This window comes from Rhodamnia argentea, chromosome 11 (assembly GCF_020921035.1).
Source record: "Rhodamnia argentea isolate NSW1041297 chromosome 11, ASM2092103v1, whole genome shotgun sequence".
Taxonomy (NCBI): Eukaryota; Viridiplantae; Streptophyta; class Magnoliopsida; order Myrtales; family Myrtaceae; genus Rhodamnia; species Rhodamnia argentea.
Window position 1 is genome coordinate 22,226,589 of NC_063160.1, and position 17,149 is coordinate 22,243,737.

Consider the following 17,149-nt stretch of genomic DNA (forward strand, 5'->3'; position numbering starts at 1 on the left):
TAACATGTATCTCTGAGGCCTATGGACTTCTGAAGAAGAGGGAGCTTTAGGAAATTCAAATCTTCATTTTGCTTTTGTTCCTCTATTCTCTAAGATCCATCTTGTATGTTTCATCGACAATAGATCATTCATGTTCAACACTGCAACCTTTGAAAACGCCGAGATTATTTCATTTTGCAAAGAGAAATTGTTAGGAACCTTATCTAAGCAATTTAATCAGTGCTTTAGTCACATGCCAACCTGTGGTAACATCCAATGAATTAGCGAGTGGGATCTGAATCGCGGAGAAATGTGTCATAACACATGAATTTGGGTGTCTCACAAAGTTCCAAGTTGCTGTGGAAGTCGGCTGATATTGTTCAACAAATTTAGAAAAAAAAATGCTTTTTTTGGTCGGTTGATTCAATATTTTTCCCTTATGTTATTTTGGATACATAGCACTTTTTCATTTACCTATCGTCACACGTATAGAAGCTCATCAGCTGAATTGGGAAAAGCTTTAATCTCTCTCTCTCTCTCTCTCTCTCTTGTAAAGTTGAAAATTCTCTGTAATTACTTTAAGATTAAACAGTTTAGTCACTAAGAAATTGGTGATTCCTCCTTTTCACTGGAACTTAATGAGATATTGTCAATCTAATTTTGAACAACTTAACTAATATATTCTGGATATTGAGGTGGGAATTCTATCAAGTCATTTTATACTAAGGGGACGATTTTATGCTCCCAATGGCATGAATTGTAGTTCTTCTTACAACGAATTTATTTATTGTGCAAAACTCACTTCTAGAAATATTATATAGAGTTGAGGAAAGTTATAGTTAAATTCTCTTTTGGCAATGATCTGAATAATCAATAGACTAAAATATTGTCAAAAACTCACCTTTAGAAAGATAGGGTATTATTGTTATAACCTTCTAATGGAATGGACAGCATTAATGCTCGAAAACTCGGGGTTTAATTATTATGACCGTCGTCATCGTCGTCCTAAGCATCATCATTATTATTATGTACAACCAAAAAATTCCTAGTGAAATCTCTTTTATTCACACACGTACCGCGCGCGCGAACACACACACATATATATGTAAAATCGACTATAGATAATTATATATGTTAAATTATATTTCTTCTACTAATTATATAAGACCAATTGACCTATCTAAGTGCAAAACCAATTAAGTATTAATTGGCTAACGACAAAACCTGTCCTTTATGTATATAACTATGGAATATGGACATAGATTGTAGGTTATAGATTATATTACGTACTTAGGTGCATAATTTTTGCATGGGTGATGGCTATATTTGGGGAGAAGCACAAATCGTTTTCCTCCGACAAGGAGAGGACAATTCTAATAATTTACAATCCTAAGTAATTAGTTTAGAGCCAACATTTTAGGAAAAAAAATCTAGGACTAATACCACGAAAAATCTCATGTATATTTGTGATAAAATTATCCCAAACTGTTACACCTTGATAATTTTATCTTAAATTAATTTTTGGCTCACCGATACATGCATGACATATTTAACGTTCATTAATTTCTGTTAATTAACGTGGCAAGTCAATGTGAAAATCCATAACAACAATTTAGCAAGAACTATTACTTGGTAAATGTAGGTCAGGCTGAGTTGCAACGTGCAATCAAGTTTCTTTTTCAGATTTCTCTAACGTCGCCTATGTATAATCAATATATGAATTTTTTCTTCCAAATTTATTACAAAATTTTACCGAGGAGAAAAAGGCTTTCCTATTAAATTATATCCATCCCGAGAACATCTCTAACCCTTTAAACCTAAATAAAAAAAAAAAATTTACTTGCGTCCAGCTGATCTTCTAATAAAAAACTAAAAAAGAGCACAGGTTAAGAAACAGAGCGGCAAGAGATAACAAGCAAGGAATACTCGGCGCTGTTGCTGAGCATGAACAAGAAGCTTCTCTCTCTTAGCCAATTCATGGTCCTCGTCCACCATCATCTTCACCAACTCGTCAAACCCGACCTCGGCCTCCCAGCCCAACACCTTCTTGGCCCCACTTGCATCTCCCTTCAAGTTGTCCACCTCTCCCAGCCTGAGACACCTCTCGTCGATCACCACTTGTTCCGACAAATCCAGCCCCGCATATTTAAACGCCAAGTCCAAGAAATCCAGCACCCGTGTGCGACTTCTCCATCGCCACCGCATAGTTGTCCGGTTTTTCTTGCCGCAGCATCATCCACATCGCGTAGTCCCCAGCGAACCCCCATTCCTGAAAGCCATCCAGATTCCCCTTGAACGGCTTCCTCTGCAGCCCCATCTTGATCCGCCCCGCCGCCCTCGTGATCTTCACGCTCAAGGAGCTCTCGCCCCGCCTCGGGGACTCGTGATTGAATTGTAAGCCGCTATAAATGGCAATCCTAAGATCTACATAGCTAGAATCTAGAAATACAATAATGGTTTAAAGGAATTTGTGCACTTGATTTGAGATCAATCGTTCTTGATGTAGTTGGAATCCATCGTTACTTTAGGCGGAATCACGATGGTCTGATACTCAAGATCTTCTCTTCTATGACCCTTTGTATCCATGGCTTAATGAGATAGTCCCTTAACGACGCCAATCCGTATGCGTGAGGTTGTTATGAGTTCGTTAGAGCTAGATGAAGGACTGAAGCGTTATATATAGAGTTTTCAGCTAGGCCCCTCCCATCACGGACTGGGTTCAACTTGGCTCACACAATGTCGGGTCCATATTAGACTAGTTAATAATCTTTACATCTTACCTTATTAGATTAATCCCGTAAAACGGTAATTACAATTTCGATTAATATAAGCCCACATTAGAAAAACCTTGCATTCTCCCACTTGGGAGAATATTAATTGAAACTGCATCGTTGCGCACCTCTATGCAGGTCTAGAAATTATTCTTAACAGTCAATCGGATCCCATAAAGTCTCAAATACAAAATCATGGCAGTAATCGCATCAGCATACACAGAGCCATCCATGGTCACAAGTGCTCTTAACTCTACCGATATGGATTCAATATGATAGTGTGACAATTGGATAACACCTCACAAAATAGTGATACTTTATGTGTTATCCCCTTTGTTAGTCACTATTCTCTCTTCTTTATGTGTCACGAAACTTGATGTGCCACAAGAGAATATCTTTTATGATTTCAATGAACCTACATATGTTTTATCTTTATAGTTAACTTTACTTTTTGTGTAACAAGACATATCCTTAATGCTAGTAACTGAATATACCCAGCCTTTATTCAAGGTTTACACATATCTTGAGATTTTCAAGCGATATATGTATTCAACATCACCTTAATTATAAATGCTTTATTACATGTAATAGAATTGATACATATCAAGATGTTACAAATTGTAATAAATACAGATGTAAACTTTATTATAGCAAACACCGAAAATAGCTCCCACCGAACAACCACATCCAATGATGCCACCGAGCCCATGTTAATGACATGTCGGTTCAAATACACAGGGACGAACACCTTTATTCAATGGGTCTACAGCCATATCATCTGTGGAAATATGCTCTACTTTAATGTCAACATTTTCAATTGTTTCCTTTATGGTAAAAAACTTGATCGCCAGATATTTAGACCATTTGAGACCTCTCTTGTTGTTAATAAACAACATTGCATAACTATTGTTATAATACAATTATATGGGCCTCTTTGCAAAATTAAATACGATCAACTCCCTAACGAGGTTTTGAAGCCGAATAACTTGAGTAGCAACCTAAAAGCATGCTATAAACTTCGCTTGCATGATAGAGGATAACATAGATTTCTGTTTCTCACTTTTCCTTTATACTACATCGCTTGCTCACATAAAAATGTATCCTATTATCAATCTCTTGTCATCCCGATAACTAGTAAGGTCTAAATCCGAATACTCTACTAGCTGCAAGTCCTTAAATTGTTTGTGAATCAGCATGTAGTCTTTTGTTCTCTTTCGGTACCATAAAACTGTCTTGGCAGCAATCCATTAATCATTTACTGGATTTGACGGACATCTGCCGCAAGTTGCAAAAGCAATGTTTGGGTTTATCAACATCCGTATGACGACATTGCAATAGATTCAGTTTATCACCCTTAATGATAGGAGTAATTCCTGGCTTGTAGTGCTATATACCGAATCTTTCAATAATACGATCGACTTATGTCCTCTCAGACAAACCCAATACCCGGCAAGAACGATCCTTATGGATCTCAATGCCTATGACAAAAGACGTATTTTCAAGGTTCTTTATGATAAGATGTTTTGACAACATTCGCTTCGCCTTATGCAATCTTTGTCCTTGAAATAACCAAATGAAGCGACAATATTATGAAACTTCGAATATTATTGTCTAGAAACTTTGCTTGAGGTCATAAATAGACTATTTTAGTCTACATATAAGCTTTACCTGAATCATCACCTGCAAAGCTTTCAAGTTGTACTACATAGACTTCCTCATTAAGATCTCCATTCGGAAAAGTAGTTTCGACCTCCATCTAGTGTAACTCCATATCATAATGAGCTACAAAAGCCATGGTCACTTTGAAAGAATCTTTAGAAGAGACTGGAGAAAAAGTTGCTTCATAGTCTACTTCTTCTCTCCGAGTGAAAACCTTTGCTACCAGTCCGGCTTTAAACTTCTCAATCTTTTCTTTGGAGTCCATTTTTGTCTTATACACCCATTTACAGCCGATGAGCTTGTAACCCTCAGCAATTCAATAGACTCCCAAACACCATTATATTTCATAGACTGCATCTCGTCTTTTATTACATCCAACCACATATATGATTGAATTGGCTAAGAGAGGGAAAGAAAAGGTTCTTGATGATGCTCTAGGTAGACCAATGAGTTGAAATGCGTTGAGTGATCTTTAAGTCTACTCACCCCTACAATGTTCGCGCATTTATGTCGCATGCGATGCGATCCGTTAAAAGTGAAATTTATAGCTAGAGAATACACCAATGGCGAAATATGATGTTGCGCTTGTTTTCTTTTTTCTCTTTTCTTTCATTGTCGCAGTGCCAACCTAAAGGTAATGTCTTGTTCGAACAATTCTATCATATTTGATTACTAAACAACTAACCTTCCGTTATTGGACATGTAATGTACTAGATATCATTAAATCCCATAATTTATCTTTAGGCTTTTCCGAAAGTTTATATTATAAATAAAAAGGATTACTTGAAAATCGAAGTTTCAAAAGTTTTGTGTGGTTCAAAATCAATCTAACGTGCAAGAAACCTTCGAATATCTCTTTTTATTTGGAAATAGGAAGATACCGGTTTGTGATGATAAAGGAATTCAATTATATTGTGTATACTAGTTTTTTATCTATGTTTTTTTATAGTTAAAATAGAAAAGTTTATAAATCTACCTGATGACCTAATTTAAACTAGCAAATAGTTTATATTAAATCTTAATCTAAATTATGTAATATCCTATATGGTTATGCAATTTCTAAAACATGCAATTGCATCCATCCTAAATGCAAGCAATATTTTTTTGTATTAATCTTTTTACTAGGAATACTTTCTAAATTAATGTCATACGACATATCTAAATGATTGAACATATAGTAAGTATTCACCACGATCAATGTAGGAAGCAAATTTCATAGAGGATCCAATCTTTCATCACAAAGATCGAATGCCCAATTACATAACGACTCAAAAGGGGAAACATGCCTGTTCGAGATGTCTACACTCAAATCAAATCGCGTTAGAATCACAATGTTCCAAATTAGATAGCTTGATATTTGATTTATGTATTATTTAGGAAATTACCTAAATGGAAAATAGACTCCAGCGACAAGGGGAACACGAAAGTCATCCTGACTAAAGTAACTTAGTCCAAAATGCGATCGACTTTGGGAAATCTCCATCAAATGACTTTCGCTGACCTGCCAACACACATGTAATTAGAGAAAGAAATCATAGCATTCTCGTAATCCTCCTCTTTTGGTATTAATAATTCGTCTTACTTAAGATGCAACTTGGCAAGGTGCTAATGGCCCAATAATGATAACTGGAGGACTAATTAATCAGCCCCAACAACCAGGCGTACACTATATTTATAATGCCCGATGCATTCTTCGAGATCTAAACTTTTCAACGCTCGCAGTCACGGTCAAGAGAACGAAGGGAATGATGTCCGACGGCCTGTGACTTTTTCGCCGACTAGCACAAGAAAGAGCGAAGAGGGAAGGATAGCGCATTGAAATTTAAAGTGACACCCATTTAAAAAAAAGGTCAATCTGGGTTTAAAACACATTTTGACCGGTCCACTTGATGTGAATATTTTGTGTCTACTGAATAAATTGGTTTCTTAGGACTAACTATTATATACGGAAATAAAATCCAATGTGATGTTGTCTAATTCCCTAAATGAACTACTTAATATGTTTTTTTTTCAATGAATATGCGATCCCTCTCTCTTTCTTTTTTTTTTTTTTGGTCAAAAGATGCGATCTCTGTTTTATTTGCTTTTTTCTTTTCATAATTTTAATATTTTTTTGTTATAGTGAAATGAAACTAAATTATTTGAAAAAAATTAACTATTTGCCGAAGCAGATACGAGCTAGAATCTACATGCATGAATCAAATCTATATGTCGAATGCAACACATAATTTGAACACCGAAACAACACTTTCCAACACGACCCCGGATATATCGAAATTCACATTAATGAACCGTTGTCCTAAGTTTGGGACTATTCAATCCTGGACTTCATATAATGCTGGAAATTGAAGTAAGATTGATCGAACATAATATGGACATGCTAGATGACGCAAAGATATGCAAACCCAATGTGGATACCTTATACTAGTGAGTGCCATTTGGGCCCGTGGGCCCGGAACCGGCCCGTTGACCGGCCCGTTGACCGGGCCCACGGTTCCAACCCGGAACCGGCGGTTCCGGGCCGGTTCCGAACCGCAAAAAAAAAAAAAAAAAAAAGATGGTGGGCCCGGGCGAGAGCCGTTGGGCTCTCGCCCCGCCCCCCCCCCTCCCCCCTCCCCCGCGCCCGCTTTGGGCCGTTGCTTTTCATTTTTTTTTAAAAAAAAAAAATAAAAAAAAAATGATTCTTGCCTATAAATACATATGCTTCCCCTTTCATTTTTGTCACAAATTCTCCGAACAATCTCTCGAATTCTCTCTCGAAATCCTCTCAAATCGCTCAAATTCTCCCAATTCTCTCAATCCCGATCAATTCTCTCAAAAAATGGCAAGTGGAAGCAGAAATGCCGACAAGGGCAAGATGGCTATGGGAGATTCCGACTATCCCTTTCATGAATACGATCCTCGTGAGTATGCAAGTTGGGAAGACGACGACGATAATATCAACTATGTCCCGATTCCGAACGTCGAGCACATCCCAACACAAGAAAGTCTTCATCCTCCCACCGGTGTCGAAGAAACGTCAACGGCAAATGAGCCGGAACGGAAGGGCCGAGATAATACATCGGACTTGTGGCTACACTTCGACAAGGTACGTGATGAAGTCGAAGGTAAGTATAATGTAAAATGTAAATATTGTTCGCAAACTTATAAATTCACGAAAGGAGACGGTTACGGAACATTCCGTCGGCATTTGACGAAAAAACATCCAACGCAAGTGGGGATCGACAATACGCAACAACAAATTTCCGGGTACGCCACTTCTAAGCCTCATCCTTTATTTCGTTTCATTGAAGCACTTTATAAACAAACATTAGGTGAATATGTTGCCCTTGATCATGCTCCGTTTAATACTTGGTGAAAATTTTAATATGAAATATTTGATAAATACTTTGCGTTGGTTCGCATAGCGCCAACTATTCCAAAAAATACTCTTAAACGCGAAGTTTTTCATCTTTATAAAAAAGGAAAAAAATCTTTAGCAAAATTTTTTGCGGAATTCAATGGACGTGTGCATATAGGTAGCGATATTTGGAGTGATCCTTGGCAAATTCATTGTTATATGGGTGTCACGTGTCATTGGATAGATGACAATTGGATGATTCAAAAAAGACTTATTGCATTCCGAGTTTTTGATGAAAGCCATTCGGCTCATAATATTTATAGAATAATTAGGCAAGTTTTAGAAGAATATAATTTAATAAATAAAGTATTTTCAATTGGTTTTGATAATGCCGCCGCAAATACCGCTTCTATTCCCGAATTAGAAAATATTTGCAAACCCACTTTTGGCGGACAATTTTTTCACATTAGATGTGCTTGTCATGTTTTAAATTTATGTGTACAAAATGGTTTACGAACTCTTGACACTTCTCTCGCCCCAATAAAAAGTGCAATTAAATTTTTATGGAGTCGTCCCCAATGTATGAAATCATGGGGAAAATTTTGTAAACAAAATGGGAGAAGGCCAAGAAGATTTCCAAAAGATATTCCGACTCGTTGGAATTCTACGTACGAGTTGCTTCGGCAAACTTTTGAATATAAAGATTTATTATGTATGTTTATTTCACAAAATATTCCCGAAATTACTTTACTTCCTCAACATTGGGACGTTTGCAAGAAAATTTTAGATATTTTGAAAATTTTTAATGATGCTACTAAGACTTTATCTGGTATTTATTATCCTACAACGCATTTATTTTTAATAGAGTGTGTTAATATTAGTAGTGTTTTTAGTGAATATGAAAAAGATACCGAATTAGGTCAAACTATTTTAGTAATGCGAGAAAAATGGTTGCATTATTATTTGCAAATTCCTCTTGTCTATTTAGTTGGTATTGTTTTTGATCCACGTATTAAATTAGACGGTTTACAAGATTATTTGAATGTGTATTATCATGATTGTTTACATTTGGATGATTCAATAGATATTTTAAATATATTAGGACATGTTAAAGAATCTATAGTAGCATTATATGGAGAATTTTGTAGTAGATATGGTTTAAGTGATTCGGATCTTTACAATCTCTTGCCTCACGTAGCGAAGATGGTAGTTCACTTAGTAGAGGGTATAATATGCTTAAGAGTAGGCAAAAAAAACAAAAAGGGGCAACAGGTAATATTTCTGAATTAGAAAAATATTTAACCACTCAATTTGAGTTTCGTGATGCGGAACATAGTACAGATTTCGAAATCCTCGAAGTGGTGGAAGAGTCACCAAATCGAGTATCCAGTTCTCGCCCTCATCGCTCGTCAAATATTAGCAACCCCTTCTTCAACGGTTGCGGTTGAACAAGCATTTAGTTCTGGAGGATTAATTTTGGACTCTCGCCGTTCAAGATTAAGCCCGGACTCTGTGGAAGCTCAAGCTTGTGTCGGCGATTGGACGAGGGCGAAATATCGACACCAAGAGTTAGATCGTGAACACGAATTTTTTAGCGATGATGTTGGAGATACCACCGCCACGGGTACCACAACGGGTAGCGACGATTGACGATGAGGTAAGTTGGGGTTCTCAAAGGTAAAAAAGAACTACATGGGCTTTGATTCTTCCGTCCCCAAGAAGATATGTAGGTCGCTTAATGATAATTCATTAAGTTCAAGCCCATTCCTTTTTTTTTTTTTTTTTCCCATATTTTATTACAATGTACAATTTAATTGTATTTTATAATTTATAATTTATTATATTTATTTTATTATTTATTATTTTAAAAATTATTATTAAAAATGAATCGGAATGAACCGGCGGTTCCGGATCGGAACCGCCGGTTCCGAAGCGGAACCGGAACCGGCCCGGGAACCGGCCCGGAACCGCCATTTTTCACGGCCGGTTCCGGTTCCACCTTTTCGTGGAACCGGAACCGCCGGTTCCTGAACCGAACCGGCGGTTCCACCCGAACCGGCCGCTTCTACCTTATACCATTCGACTACAACAAGAAACAATCAGGAACCACAATGCGGAGTTTACAGCGAAAAAACAGAGCCTATGTTCAATAGTTAATGGTGGCTCACACCAACTAATCATCATCCACGTCAAAGAGCTTGCGCCAAAGAATCAATGCTTATCTCTTGTAAAGTACTTCCCAAGGTATTATCTCCTTTCAAGAAATCGAAAGCCACTTTGTATGACACCGTCAAGAGATTCGGAAATCTTTTGGTGAAGATTGTCTCTAAACCCTCGAGAGGTGGATCGGATAGCCCTTGCAGAGCCGTCAAAGCAATACTGACTTAATACTGACATCTTAATACAAATACAAAGTTTGCACAAGTCAGTAGGTCCACAAATCATCACATTCCAGTACCTTCAGGGCTGTTGAAACTTCCAACTTGTCAACCCACGCGTTCCCCATCATTCGCAATAAGTCCTCGACATGACTATAATCATAGTTGGCATTTCCATCTACTAGGATAGCCAAATAACGATCCCCTATGTCCTCGTTCCACGTCGAATCAAAGTTCTTGTGCTTCTTGCCATACAATGTTGTAAGAATTATGCTTTTTGGATCATCTCTCTTTAACTGATCTACGGTAGCGGAGAATTCACACAAAAAGCTCATCCTCTTATCTGGACCCCAAAAAGCTGGATGAATTAGCACTTCCGATAAAGTTGGCCTGCCAACAATCAAGCGCAATTAACTTGGTAAATAATTACAAAAAAAAAAAAAAAAAAACCTACAGCCCAACATGCTCAAACAAATCAACTACACGAACAACAAGTATGGCATTGTTGCAATCTCTATAACAATATGAAATTGCAGAGATGCAGCACTCTCACCTCAAATCAGGAGCCGGATTTAGCAAACGCTCGATGAGGAGCTTAACTTTGACTTTCATATCCAACGGTTATATCGTACTTCTTAATATCTTCCTTAATATTCTCGTCACGTTCTCCAAAGTCACCATATGGATGTTGTCCACCATTGGCACAAAACAATGAAAGACAACCGAAAGAGAACATGTCTGTTTTCCTTGTTGGGCTCTCACCAAGTAATTGTTCGCGTGCTTGCCATCCATAGGTTGCACGAGCTGCAGGACAACCATCATAAGATGATTACCGTTCAGATTATGCACCTTGAGGAAAAAAAAAAATTAACCTACCAGGGGCAAGATTTCCCAGGCAAGCTTGATGTCCGTGAACGAATGTGGTAATCCCAGCATCAGAGAGCTTCGTAGATAGACGGTCATCGTCGTCAACAATCAACACATTTTCAGGCCTCAAATCTCCATGAACTCTACCAGACTTATGCAAGAGATCCAGTCCTAATGACACATCCCTGAATCAAAATAGATAACATGCGTAATAATAAACCAATCCCTTGGATATTAAGGAACTTTTATCTATCAATTCAAGTCGAAACAGAAAAATTACTCCATTAGTTTCAGCACGTCTGTGAGGGATGACCAATAGCAGTCCCCAACTCACACTTACCGCATCCTATCCTTGAGAGATGAATGCATCTCTTTGTGAATAACCATTGCTGGTGCATCACCAAGCATGATGTCGAAATCAGAAGAAGGCCAAAGTGCGTTGTTGAAATTTTGATAAGAAGGCCGGAGTGCGCCGATGAGATTTTGCAGACTAAAATCACATCGCTCTTGAACAATTAACCTGTATCCCCTATAGCTGTGGATTACTTCATGAATAGATACCACATTTGGATGTTGGTGAATTTGTATAAAGTCAATAGTGCCCTCATTTACATCACCGTGACCACAAGGCAACGTTTTCACGGCTACAGAATGACCTTTATATACGCCCTCAAAAACTATGGTTCTGTTATGGCCTTTACCAATTTCTTAAAACACTCTTGTACGCGACCACTCAATTGGCGTGAAATCATCAGAATACATATCCAGTATACATATCCACATGGAGCATAAGCTTTCGCATCATAGCAGCCGCATATTGAACAATCAATTATAGCTTTCTCTCACCCATCAATCTTGTCGGATTGGTGGAGCATGTGCATGAGAGAAAAGATGTGCTCATAAAAAATTTAAAAAGTGAAAGAGAACTTGGGAATTTATAAGAACTACTTGTTTTATAGTATTACTATCTACACAAAGTATGAGTAAATCATAATATCATAACCATCCCATCCTTTTACAGAATTGACGGTCCACATTTTAAAGTTGGAAACAATGCTTGGTCCGTGTGACTTTGACTGGTTGGTGTTTCCTTGTTGAATAGTGCGTTTATTTTAGGAAATAAGAAGATACTGGTTTTTAGTGATAAATGAATTCAATTAATGTACAATAATTCTTTCTTTCAAAGATCAAATGCCCAATTAAATGACTACTCAAAAGAGGAAACATGCCTATTCGAGAGATATATACACTCAAACCAAAGCGCATTAGAATCACAATGCCCTAAATTAGATAAATAGATATTTGATAAGAATATTATTTAGAAAATTACCTTAAAATGGACAATAGACTCCAACGACAAGAGAATACGAATTGATAGGATCTGTTATGGCCTTTACCAATTTCTTCAAACACTTTAATATGCGGCCGCTCAATCGGTGTGAAATCATCGTAACACATATCCTTCTGGAGCATATGTTTTTGCATCATAGCAGCCACATCTTGAACAATCAATTCTAGCTTTCTGTCACCCATCGAGCTTGTCAGATTGGTAGAGTGTGTTCATGAGAGAAAAGATGTGCTCATAACAACTTCAAAAAGCGAAAGAGAACTTGGAAATTTATAAGAAGTACATGCTTTATAGTATTACTATCTACACAAAGTATGAGTATATCACAATATCATAACCATCACATCCCTTTACGGAATTGACAATCCACATTTTAAAGTTGGAAACAATGCTTGGTTCATGTGACTTTGATTGGTTGGTGTTTCCTTGTTGAAGAGTGCGTTTATTTTAGAAAATAGGAATATACTGGTTTTTAGTGATAAATGAATTCAATTAATGTACAATAATTCTTTGTTTCAAAGATCAAATGCCCAATTAAATGACTACTCAAAAGAGGAAACATGCCTATTTGAGATATATATACACTCAAACCAAATCGCATTAGAATCACAATGCCCTCATTTAGATAAATAGATATTTGATCAGAATATTATTTAGAAAATTACCTAAAATGGACAATAGACTCCAACAAAAAGAGAACACGAATTGATCGGATCCTGTTAAGGCATTTACCAATTTCTTCAAACACTCTGATATGCGACCACTCAATCGGCGTGAAATCATGCGAATACATATCCTTCTGAAGCATGAGATTTCGCATCACAGCAGCCACATCTTGAACAATTAATTTCAGTGTTCTCTCACCCATCGATCTTGTCGGATTGGTGGAGCGTGTGCATGAGAGAAAAGATGTGCTCATAAAAAATTTAAAAAGTGAAAGAGAACTTGGGAATTTATAAGAACTACTTGTTTTATAGTATTGCTATCTACACAAAGTATGAGTGAATCATAATATCATAACCATCCCATCGTTTTACGTAATTGACGGTCCACATTTTAAAGTTGGAAACAATGCGTCCATGTGACTTTGATTGGTTGGTGTGTCCTTGTTGAAGAGTGTGTTTATTTTAGAAAATAGGAATATACTGGTGATAAATGAATTCAATTAATGTACAATAATTCTTTCTTTCAAAGATCAAATCCCCAATTAAATGACTACTCAAAAGAGGAAACATGCCTATTCGAGAGATATATACACTCAAACCAAAGCGCATTAGAATCACAATGCCCTAAATTAGATAAATAGATATTTGATAAGAATATTATTTAGAAAATTACCTTAAAATGGACAATAGACTCCAATGACAAGAGAATACGAATTGATAGGATCTGTTATGGCCTTTACCAATTTCTTCAAACACTCTAATATGCGACCACTCAATCGGTGTGAAATCATCAGAACACATATCCTTCTGGAGCATATGTTTTTGCATCATAGCAGCCACATCTTGAACAATCAATTCTAGCTTTCCGTCACCCATCGAGCTTGTCGGATTGGTGGAGTGTGTTCATGAGAGAAAAGATGTGCTCATAACAACTTCAAAAAGCGAAAGAGAACTTGGAAATTTATACGAAGTATATGCTTTATAGTATTGCTATCTACACAAAGTATGAGTATATCACAATATCATAACCATCCCATCCCTTTACAGAATTGACGATCCACATTTTAAAGTTGGAAACAATGCTTGGTTCATGTGACTTTGATTGGTTGGTGTTTCCTTGTTGAAGAGTGCGTTTATTTTAGAAAATAGGAATATACTGGTTTTTAGTGATAAATGAATTCAATTAATGTACAATAATTCTTTGTTTCAAAGATCAAATGCCCAATTAAATGACTACTCAAAAGAGGAAACATGCCTATTTGAGATATATAAACACTCAAACCAAATCGCATTAGAATCACAATGCCCTCATTTAGATAAATAGATATTTGATCAGAATATTATTTAGAAAATTACCTAAAATGGACAATAGACTCCAACAAAAAGAGAACACGAATTGATCGGATCCTGTTAAGGCCTTTACCAATTTCTTCAAACACTCTGATATGCGACCACTCAATTGGCGTGAAATCATCAGAATACATATCCTTCTGAAGCATGAGATTTCGCATCACAGCAGCCACATCTTGAACAATTAATTTCAGTGTTCTCTCACCCACGATCTTGTCGGATTGGTGGAGCGTGTGCATGAGAGAAAAGATGTGCTCATAAAAAATTTAAAAAGTGAAAGAGAACTTGGGAATTTATAAGAACTACTTGTTTTATAGTATTACTATCTACACAAAGTATGAGTGAATCATAATATCATAACCATCCCATCGTTTTACAGAATTGACGGTCCACATTTTAAAGTTGGAAACAATGCGTCCATGTGACTTTGATTGGTTGGTGTGTCCTTGTTGAAGAGTGCGTTTATTTTAGAAAATAGGAATATACTGGTTTTAAGTGATAAATGAATTCAATTAATGTACAATAATTCTTTCTTTCGTAGATCAAATCCCCAATTAAATGACTACTCAAAAGGGGAAACATGCCTATTCGAGAGATATATACACTCAAACCAAATTGCATTAGAATCACAATGCCCTAAATTAGATAAATAGATATTTGATAAGAATATTATTTAGAAAATTACCTAAAATGGACAATAGACTCCAAGATAAGAGAACACGAATTGACCGGATCCTGTTATGACATTTACCAATTTCTTCAAACACTTTGATATGCGACCACTCAATCGACGTGAAATTATCAAAATACATATCATTCTGAAGAATATGTTTTTGCATCACAGCAGCCACATTTTGAGCAATCAATTCTAGTTTTTTATCACCCATCGAGCTTGTCGGATTGGTGGAGTGTGTTCATGAGAGAAAAGATGTGCTCATAACAACTTCAAAAAGCAAAAGACAATTTGGAAATTTATAAGAAGTACATGCTATATAGTATTACTATCTACATAAAGTATGAATATATCATAATATCATAACCATCCCATCCTTTTACAGAATTGACGGTCCATATTTTTTAGTTGGAAACAATGCTTGGTTCGTGTGACTTTGATCGGCTAGTGTTTCCTTGTTGAAGAGTGTGTTTATTTTAGAAAATTGGAAGATATTGATTTTTAGTGACAAATGAATTCAATTAATGTATAATAATTCTTTCATTCAAAGATCAAATACCCAATTACACGACTACTCAAAAGGAGAAACATGCCTATTTGAGAAATATATATACTCAAACCAAATCATATTAGAATCATAATGTCCTCAATTACATAAATAGATATTTGATAAGAGTACTATTTAGAAAATTACCTAAAATGGATAATAGACTCCAACAACAAGAGAATGCGAATTGACCGAATCATGTTATGGCCTTTACCAATTTCTTTAAACACTCTGATATGCGACCACTCAATCAGCGTGAAATCATCGTAACACATATCTTTCGGGAGTATATGTTTTTGCATCACAAGAGCCACATCTTGAACAATCAATTCTAGCTTTCTTTCACCCATTGACTTGTCGGATTGGTGGAGTGTGTGAGTGAAAAAAAAAGATGTACTCGTGACAACTTCAAAAATCAAAAGAGAACATGTTATAAGAAGTACATGTTTTCTAGTGTTACTGTCTACACTAAGTATAAATATATCATAACCATCACATCCCTTTATAGAATTGATGGTTCATATCTTAAAGTTGGAAACAAGGTCTAGTCCGTGTGACTTTGATTGGTTGGTGTTTCCTCGTTGAAGAGTGCGTTTATTTTAGAAAATAGGAAAATACTGATTTTTAGTGATAAATGAATTCAATTAATGTACAATAATTCTTTCTTTCAAAGATCAAATCCCCAATTACATGACTACTCAAAAGAGAAAACATGCATATTCGAGAGATATATACACTCAAACCAAATCGTATTAGAATCACAATACTCCAAATTAGGTAAATAGATATTTGCATGGAATATTAATTAGGAAATTACCTAAAATGGACAATAGACTCTAATGACAAGAGAATATGAATCGACCGAATGCTATTATGGCTTATACCAATTTCTTTAAACACTATGATATGCGAACACTCAATCGGCGTGAAATTATCAGAATACATGTCCTCTTAGATCATAAGTTTTCGCATCACAGCAGTCGCATCTTGAGCAATCAATTCTAGCTTTTTGTCACACATCGAGATTGTTTGTTTGATGGAGTGTGTGAGTGAGAGAAAAGATGTGCTCATGACAACTTCAAAAAATGAAAGAGAACTTGAAAATTTATAAGAAGTAAATGCTTTATAGTGTTACTATCTACACTAAATATGAATATATGAGAATTTCATAACCATCACATCCCTTTACGGAATTGATGGTCCAAATCTTAACGTTGGAAATAATAGCCGGTACGTGTGACTTTGACTAAGTGGTATTTCCTTGTTGAAGAGTGCGTTTATTTTAGGAAATAGGTTGATATCGATTTTTGGTGATAAACGAATTCAATTAATGTACAATAATTCTTTCTTTCAAAGAAATGTCCAATTACATGACTACTCGAAAGAGGAAACATGCCTATTCGAGACGTATGTACACTCAAATCAAATCGCATTAGAAGCACAATGCTCCAAATTAGAAAATAGATATTTGATCGGAATATTATTTAGGAAATTACCTAAAGTGGAGAATAGACTCCAACGACAAAAGAATACGAATTAACCGGATCCCGTTATGGCCTTTACCAATTTCTT

The 17,149-nt window shown here is 36.2% G+C and overlaps 1 protein-coding gene and 1 pseudogene across 1 annotated transcript; both read right to left on the minus strand.

Moving 5' to 3' along the window:
• Positions 1-1,848: 1,848 nt before the first annotated feature.
• On the minus strand, positions 1,849-4,506 carry LOC115736016 (annotated as a pseudogene).
• A 5,668-nt stretch (positions 4,507-10,174) lies between these two features.
• LOC115728904 (serine/threonine-protein kinase/endoribonuclease IRE1a-like) lies at positions 10,175-11,381 on the minus strand. Its single transcript, XM_030659317.1, has 5 exons — positions 11,335-11,381; positions 11,004-11,179; positions 10,760-10,931; positions 10,582-10,641; positions 10,175-10,517 (listed from the first exon to the last, which is right to left on the minus strand). The coding sequence occupies exons 1-5, from the start codon at positions 11,379-11,381 to the stop codon at positions 10,175-10,177; spliced, it is 798 nt and encodes a 265-aa protein (XP_030515177.1).
• Between the last annotated feature and the right edge of the window lie 5,768 nt (positions 11,382-17,149).